Genomic DNA, 14,764 nt, shown 5'->3' with positions numbered 1-14,764 from the left:
GAAGCCGCCAGCCAGATTTGCCAAATAGTAAAAACACTTTAATTATAGATTTAGTTAATTAAACTTCTTTATTTTTCACAACCGCACGCTCTCGTTATCTTTAAGCAATTAATTCGGGTACGCATGAGCATACGAAAGGAAGCCAAAAAGGTCTTAGATAAGTGTGACCTTCTTTTTGGGATTTTAATCACTGTGACTTTTGGTATTTTCAACACCCACGAAATTCACTTTCAGGCCGCAAAAATATACACTACAAGCTCTCCAAAAATATAGCCAAACATTTGCAGAAAAAAAAAAGAAAATAAATATATATAAAAAAATTCGAGAAAAGCAAAGGAAAAAAATCATCAGCACGTGGCTGAGCCAAATTGATATGCGCCATTAGGGTGGCTGAGAAAGTGATTAGGGTGGGCTAGTAAGAGGAGGAGGCTTTGGACTTGAGTTCACTTTTTTCGGGATTTTCTTGGGCTCAGGACACGTGTGTGTGTGTGTGGGTTTGTCAAAAGTCTACAAATTCTATAGAAATTATAGAGAAAAAGGAAATTTGTGTGTGTCATTTAGAGGGTAATTTTGTGAAGATAAATTACTAGGAACTCTTACTTAAGGAACTCAAGAACTAGGAAAATATTATAAAAATAATATTTATTAATTTGTGGATGAAGATTTTGTCCTTAAATTTAAAAGGAAAATATTAAATACATTTTAAATACAATATTAAAGTATTTTATAATAAATTATTAAATTATTAAAAGATATAAAATATATTTTATTATGAAGAACTAGTAAGTTTAAAGTTTTTAATAAATAAAATTATATAAAAATGTGTTTATGAGGCTCTTAAAAAAATGTACATAAATTCAAATATAAATATATATTTTTAAATAAATTTATTCTTGCCTAATTAAAATTTATATAATTGAAATATAAGATTAAACTTTTTTAAATTTAATTTTTTAAATTTAAAATCACAAAAAATATATATTTTTTATTGACACATGTTTAGAATTCTTAAAAAAATATAAATAATATTTAATAATTTATTTTTAATGAAAAATACACAAAAAAAAAACCTTAGATATAGTACTCCCCATTCAGTATTCCCTTAAAAATAAACCCCATAAGAATTTTTTCATTACCGGAATATGGCAACTCATGCGGACTTTCTTGAGGGGTTTCCACTTGGGGATGAGGAGTTGCTTCAAGTATGGAGAATGGGGAGTAGATGGGCAGCCACCTTATCCATAAGCAATGATGAATAACGGTGCTTACGCTTCGGACATTTGATTAATGATGCGTTTACCGACCTCACCGCCGCCGCCTCCCATCATCCATCTTGTCCCTGCGTCCTGTGTCCTGCGCCCGCGCACTCAATTTTCAACGCCATTTTTTGTGTGGATTTCGGTGGATTTTTACTTGAGGCGCCTGGCAGCGGTAGCACACTATTCGGGAGCGGGCTTTTTGTACTTTATGCCCGGACATAACTTTATTTTATTAGCACTACGTGGCAATCTGCTGGATTTGGGCGGCATTAAAAGACAATTTTTACAACTTACCAGCGATGCTTTTTCATACTTTTCCCTCATTTACAGCGTCTTCTTTATTTTTTACTATTTTTCATGGTCTGTGGCCGAGCAGACATAATTTTTTTTTGTGGTTCCATAAAAGTGTGGCGTTGCTGTTTATTAAATTCCTTTTTTGCGGCAAGTTCATTAGACAAAGAGCAAAAATTAATCAGCAAAAACTCACTCCTCAAGGCGATTTATGAGGAGGCAACTGTAGGTGGGCTTAGAATGATGGACAGCTGAGTTTATTTACAGAGGAATTATTATTAAGAAACCAGGATTTTATAGATATTATAATGATTATTTTATTTAGAATATTTGTATAATATTTGTGATGTGAAAATTCTGATAAAACTAATTCAAATGCTACTACTTTTTGTTACGAGTTGCTTTTTCTTTTAGATATTTTACTACTCTTTTTGGATTAATAATAGGGTTGATCCCTAAATATTTTCAAGATATTTTACTACTCTATAAGCAGGCTACTCCTTTTTTCCCAAATAATTAAAAAGCATCATGCTAAAACTATATATGCCTTTGGTCAGTTGAAGGGCTGTATTCATGGATAATGGTGCCATATCCGCAGCTGTCAAGCAGACTTCGTTCTGGGCCTTGGCCAGCATCAAGATAATTAGCTTTTCCTCCTTGGCAGGCAGCTCGTACCACAAACAATTGGTGTAGATAACCCTGGTAAAGGATTCGTTCTAAAAGAAACACATTTATATATTGATATATTTTTATCAAATAAATGTAAACTCTACCGAATTCTCCACCACAGTGCCCAGGCCACAGAAGGTATAGAGAACTATGCCAGAGTACAGTAGATACATGGGGGCTGCGGGCCAGGCCTTGATGAAAATACAGGAAATAGTGCACAACAGGCTCACACAGGTCGTTGAAAGCTGCACAAACAGGACTATGCTATAGATCCTTTCAGTGTCTCTAAGAAGGCTAAAATAAAACAATTTTAAGAATTTATTTAAAGCTTTAAGAAGGCTGGAAAATATATTTTAAAGAATTTTTCTGCAACCAAAGAAACACTTTCCCACCTCACATATTTCTGATGCCAATCCACCAGATCGAACAGAAGCTCCCTCATTTTTTTATACTCCTTTCCCTGGACAGCCACCTCGTTGAATTCTTTAAGCTTTACGCAGAAAATGTCCTTGATCAGGGGGACATGGGTGACGAAAAGGAACAAATACATATCGCCGCCATAATTGCCAAAACCACCGAAAGTGATTAGGATTATGTGCACCGCCGTTAGCAGCTTGTGGCCACTATCGGTGGTGTGATCTATCAGTGGCATAAAGAACTGCATGACCAGGACTTTCTCATTAAAGACCACCAGATAGAAGATGGGAAAGGTGATGATTAGGCCCAGGCTTCCAGCATAGACGGCAGCAAAGCCGATAATCAGTTTCCAGGTTGTACGAATTCTGTTCTCCAGGCATTTGACATACTCACCGCCAAGAGGGCCGTAGTCACTGGTTTATATAGAAAATATTTTAAAAAATATATAAAGAAAATATAGAAATATTTAAAATCAAAAGAAAAATCTGTAAAATCAAATTAATATTTAATAATAAATCCCTCCTACCGATATATCTCCTCATAACTATTCTGAATATGTCTCATCAAAGGCGCATTATTAGCTGTAATCAGCAGCTTAGTTAATCCCTGGATTGCAGATCCCACCATGGCCATGGCTTGAAGGATGACAGTGAGGTCTCCATTGATCACCACACCCACATAGATGGTGTAAATGGTGCAGGCAAAGAAAAAGCAAATGGCTGCTATCACCGAGTAGGTGAGCCACCACATTCGAAATTCCGGATTGGCCACATCGTTGCCGCAGAAACCCACACAGAAGCGGATCAGGGAGATGACCTTTCTATAACGGTCCACGGGCACAACCTTGGTCATGTTTTAAGGACAACTTTTAACTAAGCAAACGATTTATATAAACTGTTTTCCAGACCAAGGGAAATACCGCTTTTATAGTGAATCTAGGCAGCCAGTTTATGTCTAAATATTGACAAGTTAATTAAGGTATTTAGGGAAATAATTGTTGTAGGGGTCATTATAGGGTTAATAATAAATTTATAAAGGTCTTTCAAGACGGTAGATATGGGTATATTACATAATATTTTAATAGGTATTTATTAAATATTTTTTATATAATATTTACAATTTATTAAATTTATAAAAATCGTTTAAAAGAGTAGATATTGGAATATACATATATTTAACCATATTTTAAATATATTTAAAATAATATTTACAATTTATTTTTTTTGGTTATAATCATCTAAGGTACTCCAAAAATTTCTAGGAATTTCAAAACCTTTGAAAATGTTAATAAATAAATTTTAGAATATTTTTAAAGGTTTTATAAACGTCAGCATCACCTCCTAATATGTTATTCATTCTATTTTGAATATAGAAAATATTTTACATTTGAATTTTTTAAATACTAAAATTATATTACATTTAAAATCTTATATTTCTGAATTCTTGTAGCTTTAGAAAATATTTTACTTTTTATATAATATTTATATTAAATTATATAATGCCTAGTTATCTCCCTATCGATTGGTTCACAAACCCATCTTGTTACAACCCACCTCCTGGCCAAAACAACTTTATGCATGAACACATCTGACACCCCCACGGCCAGGAAAAAAAAAAAACAGAATATAAGAAGAAAATCTCCACGCAATTGATTTAATATAAAATTTTTTAATAAAATTTGCCTGCCGGAAAAAAAGAAGGAAATGCGGAAGGCAGAGCACAAAAAAATTATATCTATTTGCGGAAAGCAGGAATCGGGGCAGGAAGTAAAAGTGGCGGGGAAATGCGTAAGCGCCTAAGCTTTCGGGCCAACAACTAATAAAGGCTATCAACAACAGTTCAAACAGCAGCAACAGCAACAGCACAAACAACAACAACAACAGCTACAGGGGCAGTGAAAGGACAATGGGAAGGAAATCAGGAAACAGGACGAGAAGCGTCGTCGCCAGCGCATACGCACTCAAGTGAATATTTTCTCATTTTCTTGCATTTAAGTTTGAATTTTGCTTTGAAGTTTTGACATTTCATAAAGCAGATTTTCAGCGAAACAAATTTCGTTCGTTCTTCCTCATTTCGCTTTTATTTTATTTTATTTTCACCCCACCTCCCCCTCTCTTTGCACATCTAAATATATATATATATAAATGTGTGTGTTTTTCGATCGAAAATCCAGGCAAACAAAAGTAAAAGCGAACGCTCGGCGCACGCAGTTGTTTAGTCACCCCTGCGAGCGTGGAAGGTGTGGCCTGCCAAAAAAAAAAAAAAAATTTAAACGACCCTCACAGGCCTACTCTCCCAGCAAAAAAAAGCACCACCCCTCAAAGTTCCACGGTGCGTATACTTAATGTGGATGGCCCGCCCGGCTTGGGCTTAAAGTTGGCAAGGCAACATTAAAGAAGCTCTCGCAGCTCAGTTGGCCCACAAAATTACTTGCTCGTTAGTTGTACCTCCCTTTTCCCGCCCCCTTCAAAAAACCAGGTGTTTCCCCTGCCCAGGTATTTGTATATTCCTTCAAGTCCTGTCTGTATTTTTGCTCTCTTTTTCTCTTGCTCTGCGTGTGTTCCAACCCTCGAAGGAAGAAAAAAAGGTGGGCCTTCTCATGCTAATTTCCAGGCGAACACAAAACTTCTTCCAGTGGAAAGTGCGTGGCATTTCGCGGCCAACGCTCACCAGAGGGCGGCACAGTAGTACACTGTAATTTTGTAGGGAAAAGGAGTGGGTTTTGTAGGGTGATTAAGTAATATTTAGCAGGTTTTTATTTAATTGTTGGTATGAAAGCAAGTTTGAGTTCAGAAATACCTAACAAGTCGGAAATAAAGAGGTTTATTGATTAAAAAACATTAAATTTTTGGTAAAATATTTTTTTTAATATTTAATAATTGATAATTATTATACCTACAGCAATTGTTTGGCTTAATAGCATAATTTCTCATTATATAAAATTGTTCTTACAAAAATTCCTGATATATGAAAATATTTCGGACTCCATTTTTAAAATGTAATTAATTCTGTTACTTTTCCCTAAAAAAACAAGAATCTCTCACTCAATTTAAGCTCATATTTACCCAGTAATTTCCGAAAAATACTCATAATCATTGCCCCAACTCCTCCTGTACTCTGGTTGTTTGTCTCTAATTATATTTTAATTTGCGCAATCTGCCTGTTATTATTTCTGTGCACGGCAATTGCCTCCAAGTGTTTGCACTTCCCGGCGAACATTTTAATTGCAATTATCCCAGGGACCGACAACGAGACCCAGACCGAGGACAAGGACGAGGACAGGCCTCCAAGGAGTGTTCGTCCTTGCCGCAGGGCGTTGTGTTTGGCACGTAGATGAAGGAAAACCGAGCCAACGGCCGCCCCTTCAATGGACACTAATTATTCCGGGGGACTCTGGCCAAGAAATTCGTGTCAAATCAGAAAGACTAACCTTCTGGGTTTTTTTTTCTTAAATTTTTGGGTAATTACATTTGGGGAATGGAAGGAAATTGAGCGAGTGCACAAATTTGGAATTTTAAACAGCGGCCTTCGGTTTAGGTTAAAGAGTGTGCGGGGACCCCTTTTGTCCTTTGCCCCTTTTGGAAGCTTGAAATATAAATATATTTTACATTTGCAATTTGCTTGAAAACAGGGAAAACAAGTCACGTACGGGCCAGCTCATTTCCTGTGCCATTTTGGGCCCGACAAAGGTGTCAAACGGATGCAGGCAACGTGCCGCGTATGTCCAATGTCCTGCCGGTGGCAAGGACTTGGCCTCAGATCCGGCTCGGCTGCTTGTAATCAAAGGCAAGCCGCGCCCCAATTTCACCGAACTTTAAACGTTTCTTAATTGTTAAACTGCCACAGGCAAACTTCCCAGTTCCAGAATTTTTTTTCTATATATTTTTTTTTTTGGGAGGAGAAAACAGGACAAAACGCCCTGAAGGACCAAAAGACGTTGGTCCACAATTAAGCCCAAGAAAAAAGCCGCCAAAAGACAAGAACAACAGGAGAATGAATTGAGGGAAAAACAGCTAACAAAGCTGCACAAGAAGATATTTTCATGTTAAACGGTAGAAAAATATTTATAAAATGTTTTAAATTATAAATTAAATTATTAAATTATTTAAAAATAGTAAAACTATTAGTTTAAATGAGTTCTTGAAATAGAAATTTTTAGAAATAATAGAATTAGGTTATTTTTTATAAGATTATAAATATGAATTTAATTTTTAAACCAGAAAAATATTTTTTGAGTATACGCAGACTTTTTAAATAGTTTTTTAAGGCTATAAATATTTATTTAATGTTTAAACTACAAAGTTATTTTTTAAGCCCACTCAGACTTTTTAATTTAATAAATTAGTACCAAGTAGCACCTATAATTTCCAGTGCTAAGAATGCTGGCAGCTAGCCGAGCGCCATGTTAATTAATTTGCCAGGACATCCGCATCGCAGGACGATGCAAATACAGGGGACAGACCGCGTGTTTATTTTATGCCGTCGCGCTTAAGTGGTAAGCCCCATTAACAACTGCCTGTCGTTTGCCGGGGAAATAATGGCGTTAGATCATCATCGTCGCCAAGACGGTAGAGAACCCAAAGAAAAAAAAAAACAGAGAGTGAAAACAGGACACTGCGAGTCCTGCTGCCGTCTGTGCGTCATTTGAGCGCTGAAAGCTTTCAGCGTAAATTGTTGGAAATTAAGAAATGACCCCCCCTCCGCACCAGGACACTGTTTTCCTTTCGCTTCCTGCTCATATTTCATGGGTCCTGTTTTCTCTGTTGTTTTATGGCCGCCATTTGCTGCTTCCTCCACAGTTTTTCCCATTGCTAATGTCCTGGCAACCGCAAATGGCGCCACCCATGTCCTGGCTGGGGTGCACGAGCGGTGTTTTTCTTTAATTTAGTCGGCAAAGACGGCCGACCGGCTGCCCAGTGGCTTCCTTGGCTTCCTCCGCACAATAATTAGATGTAACGGATATTGTAATTGGTGTTAAATTGCGTCAGAGGCCGTGTTAATGTTTGTCATGCTCGTGGTTTTGCCTAACGCCCGGCGACATTTTCATTTCTTATTTATTTTTTTATTTATTTTTTTTTTTTTTTATATTTCTCCTTGCCGTTTTTCTTGTCAGCTTATTTTGTGGGTGGGCTTTATTTGTTTTCCATGGCTGATTGCTTGTTTTATGGGTTTATTTAACGACTGCGAAGCACTTTACGCGACAATGTCTGGGCATAAACTAAGTTCTGGTGGCAGCTTCTACCTGGGAATTCTGGGAGTCTTGGGTATTCTGGGAATCTTGGAAATCCTTTTTTGCCGCAATTAGCATGACAATCGACACGGACAATGCCCGGGACAGGAAAGGCAAGAAAGGCACAAGAACCAGTTTCCTGGGGGGAGCATGACAGGATATGATTGAATTGAATGTGTCTGCATGGTGATGAAGATTTAAATAAAACGCCTTGGGTTGGGTTCAGAGAGAAAATAAAAACAGAAAAAACAAAAATAAAGAAATAAAAGAGCAGCGGCAGCCTTGAGGAGTTGCGTGTGAAATTAGTTTACAATGGAAAAAAGAATTTATTTAAGAATATAATTGTTTAATATATTTTAAGCTTAATTAATCCATATATAATTTATTTTATTTTAGAAAAATAGATATAATATACATCTAACAAGAAAGAAAGCTAACTTTGGCCAGCCAAAGTTTGTAACAATTAAAATATCTCATAACTAAGCCAAAAATGCATTAATTTCGATTCGGAAAGCAGTTTTTTGTTAGTTTTTATTAATTTAAAAAAACTGCATACCAAATTTTAAATTTTAAGAAATCAAAATTTTTTGCCATTTCTGCTAATTTTAATGATGTAACCCCTTATCAAATTTCGCAAAAATGGCCAAAAAATCGATTTCTTCCGGACATATCTAGAAAGATTCGCATGTTAGTGCTGATCAAGAATATATATGGTTTATGGGGCCGGAAATGATTCCTTGACTTAGAAAAATATTATTTTGTATTATAAAATCGGATTTTTTTATTAAAAAACTTCTTGATTTTTTTTTTTAATTAAAAATAACATAACTCGGCCAAAAGAGCATTAATTTTAAATCGGAAAACTGTTTTGTGCAAGATTTTCTACAGTTAATAAATCTGCATACTTTATTTTAAAATTTTGAAAATTCTTTTTTTTATTAAAATCAAAAATTTTAATGATGTAACCCCTTATAAAATTTTTCAAAAATGGCCAAAAAATAAATTTCTTCCTGGCATATCTAGAAAGATTCCCCTGTTGATGCTGATCAAGAATATATATACTTTATAGGGTCGGAAACGTCTCCTTCACTGCGTTGCAAACTTTTGACTGAAATTATAATACCCTGCAAGGGTATAAATATAAATTAAATATAACAAGAGCAGCTCAAGGCCCACCTTTTTCTTCATACCTTAACACACCTCTAGTAAAGAGTTCCGCCTACAGTATTTTATGAAATTCAATTTACGGCAACACCCCAAGGAGCAAAGTTTCTGTGCAGGAAAATGCTGGGCATAAATCACACAGGATAATTTGCATAAGTTGGCAGGCCAAAACGAAATCAGCGGCAGCTAAAAATGTTTATGGCCTTTTCGCTGGCCACGCCCCCCATCTCCGCAGGAAAAACTCCCTAATCAAATTAGCAACAGTTAACCGGAAGTGCGAAAATCCGCAAGGCTTTGTCTGCAGCGTGTGTTTATTTTTTGGCCTTTGTTGCAGTTTAGTTTTTAGGGTTTTCCAGGCGTTGCATTTATTTTGATTTGATTGTTGCCCTCCCAGCGGGTTTTCCCCTCTTCCCCGGCAGCATTTTCCCCTTTTCGCATTTTCGCACTTTGTCCATTTGCATTTTCGGATAATTTTTGCATTTCGCATTCGGTGTTTTTGCATTTGCATTTGAATGTTGCTCGCGTGCGTCGGCTGCATGAATCATTCATGGGTCGGGTTTTGGGTTTTGGGTGTTTGTGTGAGTCTGTGCTGTGATGATTCAAGTATCGATTTGCATTGATTTGCATTTGAATTGCAGTTTTTCGACACTTTACAATGGATTATGCTGCTGCAGTGTGATTTATTTATGGCCAGCATTACGTATCAAGTGATTTGGCAATTGTTGTTGCCCATAATGAGGCTTTGTTTTCCATTGTTTCCCTCCTAACACTGACACACATACCCATCCAGATGGATGACTATATATTACAGACCGATTTTAAAGTTTTAAAGTGGTTTGTTACCCCAAAGAGCGTCATAAATCATGGTGGAAATTACAAAACAATATGCAGCTCGAAATGCGTTTCATCTGCGGGTTGTCCTGTCGCCAGTTTTTTTGTATATCCTTTTGCTTTTTTTGGTGTCTTTGGCCCGAGTCCTGCTGCAAAGTGAGTTGCCGGGCTCAACATATTGCCGGGGAACTACAGCAAAAATTCCAAACACATCCGCGGGTTGAGCTCGCCAGCATACTCGCACAATTCCACTAACAAGTGAGCTCTGGAAAAAATTTTAAAAAATCACTGAACTGTAGTCGAAGTGGAAAACACCCAAGAATTAGTTGTCAAAGTAGAAATTTACCCATATTCAGTTTCAAAAAGGCTGTGGCCTGAGCTATAAGGCAACTTATTTCTTTGATTTATATTTAAAAGTGACACTTCTTAATTTTTCTTATTAAATGGCTTACTTTGTTTAACTTTTTTAAAAGGAATTTAATTTAGGGAAAAATCTTTATTAAAAATAAATTTATTTTAATTATATAAATCCCTCTAGGTAACCCCTTTTTTTGTCACTCATATACCCTTCTTTATCTTTCCCTTTGATGGGTATCAAACGGACAGAAGCCACGGCAAATCCGTTGAATATTGGGTATGCAAATTAATTTTTTTCTTACCCATGGACCACGGTCTCTCTTTCCCCTTTTTTTGTATATTTTTTGAACCCGCCCTTGGAATCCTGCGCCCTCATGTGATGCTGTGCCAGCATTTTCTTTTAGATCAGCGGTCGCGTCATGTCGGGAAAAAATGTTTATGAAAAACCGACAAAAACTCGGGAGAAGCAGGAAAAATAAATATCACTGAGAGTCGAGCTGGCCACACTTTTTGTAACTAAATATGGGCACTCTAATAGTTGTTGTTATCTGCAGCCCTGGAAACTGGAGCTGTCAAATTTCGACACAAAAAAAAGGAATGTATAAGCTGAGTAAAGTAACCAGAGCAAAACAAATTAAAGTAAGAAAAGCGAACTCATCTTTCTGGGCCCGATGTCAGAGTGTGAGCGCGGAAAAGCGATAATTTTCGGGAGCCGAACACCAAGTGAGATGTTGGTAGAGCCGAGGCATTGAGCCAAGTGAGCTCCCCATTATTCCAACCTTCCCTTCCTACCGGTTGTGATTTTGTGACTTTGATTCCATAACAACTGCTCTGACATCGGCCTAACTTACACACACCTACTTGCTTCGTTTTTTGCTCAATGATTACGTTTTAACAGCATGCGAAACAGATTTTTAACCGCCAGCCGGTGGTATCACCTATAGCACCTATAGAAGGTAATAATATAGGTCCGTCCTTGGATGTCATCTTTGATTCCTACGAGGATCCTGATAGAAAATATATTCAGAATGTTCTGACGACTCTCAACGAGGATGTTGAAACCATTTCCTCGGATTCCGACAATTCCGAGATTGTCGCGGAGACCATAAATGGCAGATTAGTGGATTACAATAATATCGAAAGAAAACCGTTTTGTAAAACCTACGAAGATCCACCAAATGGAGCAAATCAACAGAGTCCCAAAAGCGAAAGGAGTTTTAAGGAAGAGTGGGATTCTGAAACCGAGAGAAACAATGCTGCTGAAAGTCCCAGGCCAACACACGAAAGGATTTTTCCGGAATCGCCGGAACCGGATATCAAAAGATCTCAAGCCGCTGAAAGTCCAAAGTCAAGCAGCTCGGAATCGTCGAAAAACAGAGATTCGAAAGATTCCTCTTCAGACAGTAAGCTAAAATCAAAATATAATATGATCTGATTCCGCAGAATTTATTAAGAATATAATCATTTGCCTTAGGCTTTGATTTTCCATCAACCTCCGAAAATTCCAGCGACGATGAGTTGGACAATGCGGAGCAACATGAGAGGTGCGAGTGATCATACTTATTTTTCTTAAAGAAAAAATTAAATGGGTTTCTCTACCAACCAGCTATAACTTCTACCATCCGATGCCCATCTCAGTGGGACCCCTGCCCTCTATGCCGCTCTATGATATGGATTTCAATCTTGTTGAGGATGTTCCCGAGGTAGTTCCTATAAAAATGTGGGTTGCATAAATCTAGAAAATATCTGTAGCCCTACTTACTATCCTCCTCTTCTTGAGCAGTAAGGAAGAGGTCCTATCAGAGGGGGAGTGTGAATCAAAACCCCTCGAAGATAAGGCCCAACTCTCCGAAAGTGAATCGGAATCCATTGACAGTTTGGCCGAGTTTATGCCAAATTCTGAAGCTAACAGCGTGTATCCAGAGGTTTTTTACCCCTCAGAAGGCAAGAAAAAATTTAAATATTGGGAAGACACTGCCAAGCGACCCATTGACAAGGGCGAAATACCCGAAGAGGAATTGCAGGCCATTTTAAAGGAAGAGGAAAAGCTGAGGAAGAACGAGAAATCATCATACGACAGCCGGAGTGAGGATTCCGACGAGGGAGAAGATTCCGGCAGAGAAGACGCCAAGCGTAATGGCCTGGATTTCTACGAGGACATTGTACAGTTCCAGATTGGCAGCACAACGAGTAGCAGGTTGTTGGTAGTCAAGGATGAAAGCGTGTTTTTGGAGTACGAGGAGTGCATCAAGCAGCTCCAGCAGCTCATTCAGCTGGCACCCAGCATTCACAAATATGAGATATACTTGCTACTATACCCTCTGATCGCTTTGACCTACCTGCAGATGATGGCCAGCGATAACTTTCCGCGGGCGAGAGTGTTTCTAAATCGATTTACCAGCCAGTTGGATGACTCCTTTACCCCCAGATTTACTAAGCTCTTGAGTATCTGCAGGCCGGCAGAGGTACCCCATCGGGCCAGGAAGCTACTCGCTGGCTTTGAGAAGCTGGAGATGCACATGTCAGCGGGAGCTTACACCCAGTTCGTGGAGCACATGGAGGGCTGGACCAAGGCGCAGCAGGACAAGGTGCTCACCCATTTTCTTGTAAGGAGGTACAGTGAAATGGATGAGCCCAAGCAACGGTTTGCCCCGGGACAGCCTCTTCTAGAGGTCATTTTCTGGGCTGCCCCGGAACCCTTGCACAAGACAGACTATACCTCGCGACCCCTGCTGCGAGCCAGGCGAAGGAAAAAGGGTTCCCTGCCGGACAGGAATATTCACCTGCCGCCCACTGGGAAGATTTACACGCCGACGCCCAAGAGAATGGATTTGCTGCGACGCAAGACCGACGAGCAGTATCGCAAGAAGCTGGATAGGAATAATCTTCCCTCCGCTTACGTGTACACTGCCCCAAACTGCGACGAGGTAGTGACCTGTGCCACATTCTCGGAAGGCGTGGGCATGCTGGCCGTGGGCACCGTCAGCTCCTCCATACACATCTTCTCGCTGAAGTCCTCGAAGCTGGTCCAACTGAAGCCGGCCCACTGGCTGAAGGCTCTGGACACGGGAATGGCGGGCATTGACAAGGGGATGCTGGATCCCACCAAGAAGTACTCGCGGCGCACGCTCCGAGGCCACCAGGGAGCGGTCTACAGGTTGTCCTTTAACCCAGAAGATCGGTACTTACTTAGCTGCTCGGAGGATTGCAGTATGCGACTGTGGTGCCTGATGTCCTGGAACTGTGTGGTCATCTATCCCGGCCACCTCTCGCCCGTGTGCTGTGTGATCTACGCCCCCCTGGGTTATTACTTTGCCACTGCCTCGGACGATTGCACGGCCAGGGTGTGGGTGCAGGACAACAAGCGAGCAGTGCGGATTCTCAAGGGGCACTTGGCCGAACTGGAGGTGTGCCTGTTTCATCCGAATCGCCATTACTTGGCCACGGGATCAGCAGATGCCACGGTTAGGTTGTGGGATATTCCAAAAGGTGCCCAGGTGCGTCTCTTTGCTGGCCACAGAGGAAGGGTCACGGCGCTGGCCTTCTCCGCTTGTGGCCGCCACTTGGTCTCTGGCGGGGATGACAGCCTCATCATGATCTGGGACATTACCAACGAGAAGTTGGTTCATTTTCTGAGCCACCACAAGTCGGCAATCAATACGATTCAGTTCTGTTTGGACAGCAACTTGCTACTGGCGGGCGGACAGGATTGTCAGTTGACGATATGGGACTTTAAGAAAATTCTCCATCACACTAAGTCAACGAGGAGTAGAAAGCACGCGGAGATTCCGCAGGCGAAGGATTTTCTCATAAAATCCTTCTACACCAGAAATGCAGCCTTCTATACGATCCGTTTCACCCGGCGGAATCTTCTGCTGGCCTTCTGTGTGGCCGCCCGCGAACCCGAAAGGCACCTGCAGATGGCCAGGGAAAGGCAGGAGAACGAGGAGCGGAGGAGGGAGGATCTGGGTGAGTGGATGGAGTTCCTCGACCTGATCAAAATGAAGGCTGTTATGAGTGGTTAGTATAAGTTAGGTGTAGGTATTATAATTAAATAAAGGATATTTACGTAAAGAGTTTTGTTACGAAAGAAAGTGATTTTCCAACAGATAAACAAGTATTTATAGCTCTTTTTCAATCATGTTAACAACAATTTACTTTGTTAAAATATCTAATAAAATAGTTAATAATTTCTTTATTCACATTTCACCCTTAAAATGAACCTGTAATATCGTAAAATATTTCCTTAAGTGTATCTTATTTATGTAAAAATATTGGGGATAAACATTTCGCTTGACAAATATACAAGATTTTCCTCTAAACTGAGAGACAAACCCCCCGAGCATAGGACAAAGATGCAGTAACAACAATTTGACAGTTTTCAAAAAAATATAAGAGAAGAAAAAAAAACTGGTCAGGCCACGTGTACAGCTGCCCAGGACTCCAGGATACCCACCACCCCCTGCCCGTCCTGGGGTCCTTCACAAAATTTACAAAAGGCGTGCAAAATTTATAGAGGCACGCATTAAAAAATCCGCCCGGCACG

The 14,764-nt window shown here is 39.4% G+C and overlaps 2 protein-coding genes and 1 long non-coding RNA gene across 4 annotated transcripts; 1 reads left to right on the top strand and 2 right to left on the bottom strand.

Annotated features, from left to right (window-relative positions):
- Positions 1 to 2,044: 2,044 nt before the first annotated feature.
- Positions 2,045 to 3,488, bottom strand: Or67d (Odorant receptor 67d). The gene is made up of 4 exons (XM_017162342.1): positions 3,163 to 3,488; positions 2,612 to 3,049; positions 2,324 to 2,513; positions 2,045 to 2,266 (listed from the first exon to the last, which is right to left on the bottom strand). Exons 1-4 carry the CDS (start codon positions 3,486 to 3,488, stop codon positions 2,045 to 2,047), a joined length of 1,176 nt encoding a protein of 391 aa, XP_017017831.1.
- Positions 3,489 to 9,690: 6,202 nt separating this feature from the next.
- Positions 9,691 to 10,656, bottom strand: LOC121503155 (uncharacterized). 2 transcript variants are annotated; one of them, XR_011444959.1, is made up of 2 exons: positions 10,521 to 10,656; positions 9,691 to 10,126 (listed from the first exon to the last, which is right to left on the bottom strand). It is a non-coding gene; the product is annotated as an uncharacterized lncRNA (long non-coding RNA). The 2 variants fall into 2 exon arrangements; XR_005991316.2 differs by lacking the exon at positions 10,521 to 10,656 and adding an exon at positions 10,208 to 10,309.
- Positions 10,657 to 10,725: 69 nt separating this feature from the next.
- On the top strand, positions 10,726 to 14,338 carry can (cannonball). The gene is made up of 5 exons (XM_070285735.1): positions 10,726 to 10,857; positions 11,117 to 11,621; positions 11,693 to 11,762; positions 11,825 to 11,938; positions 12,002 to 14,338. Exons 1-5 carry the CDS (start codon positions 10,741 to 10,743, stop codon positions 14,241 to 14,243), a joined length of 3,048 nt encoding a protein of 1,015 aa, XP_070141836.1. The 5' UTR covers positions 10,726 to 10,740; the 3' UTR covers positions 14,244 to 14,338.
- The last annotated feature ends 426 nt before the right edge of the window (positions 14,339 to 14,764 follow it).

This window comes from Drosophila kikkawai, chromosome 3L (genome assembly GCF_030179895.1).
Source record: "Drosophila kikkawai strain 14028-0561.14 chromosome 3L, DkikHiC1v2, whole genome shotgun sequence".
Taxonomy (NCBI): Eukaryota; Metazoa; Arthropoda; class Insecta; order Diptera; family Drosophilidae; genus Drosophila; species Drosophila kikkawai.
Note: the sequence above shows the minus strand (reverse complement) of the source record. Positions and strands in the feature narration are given on the sequence as shown.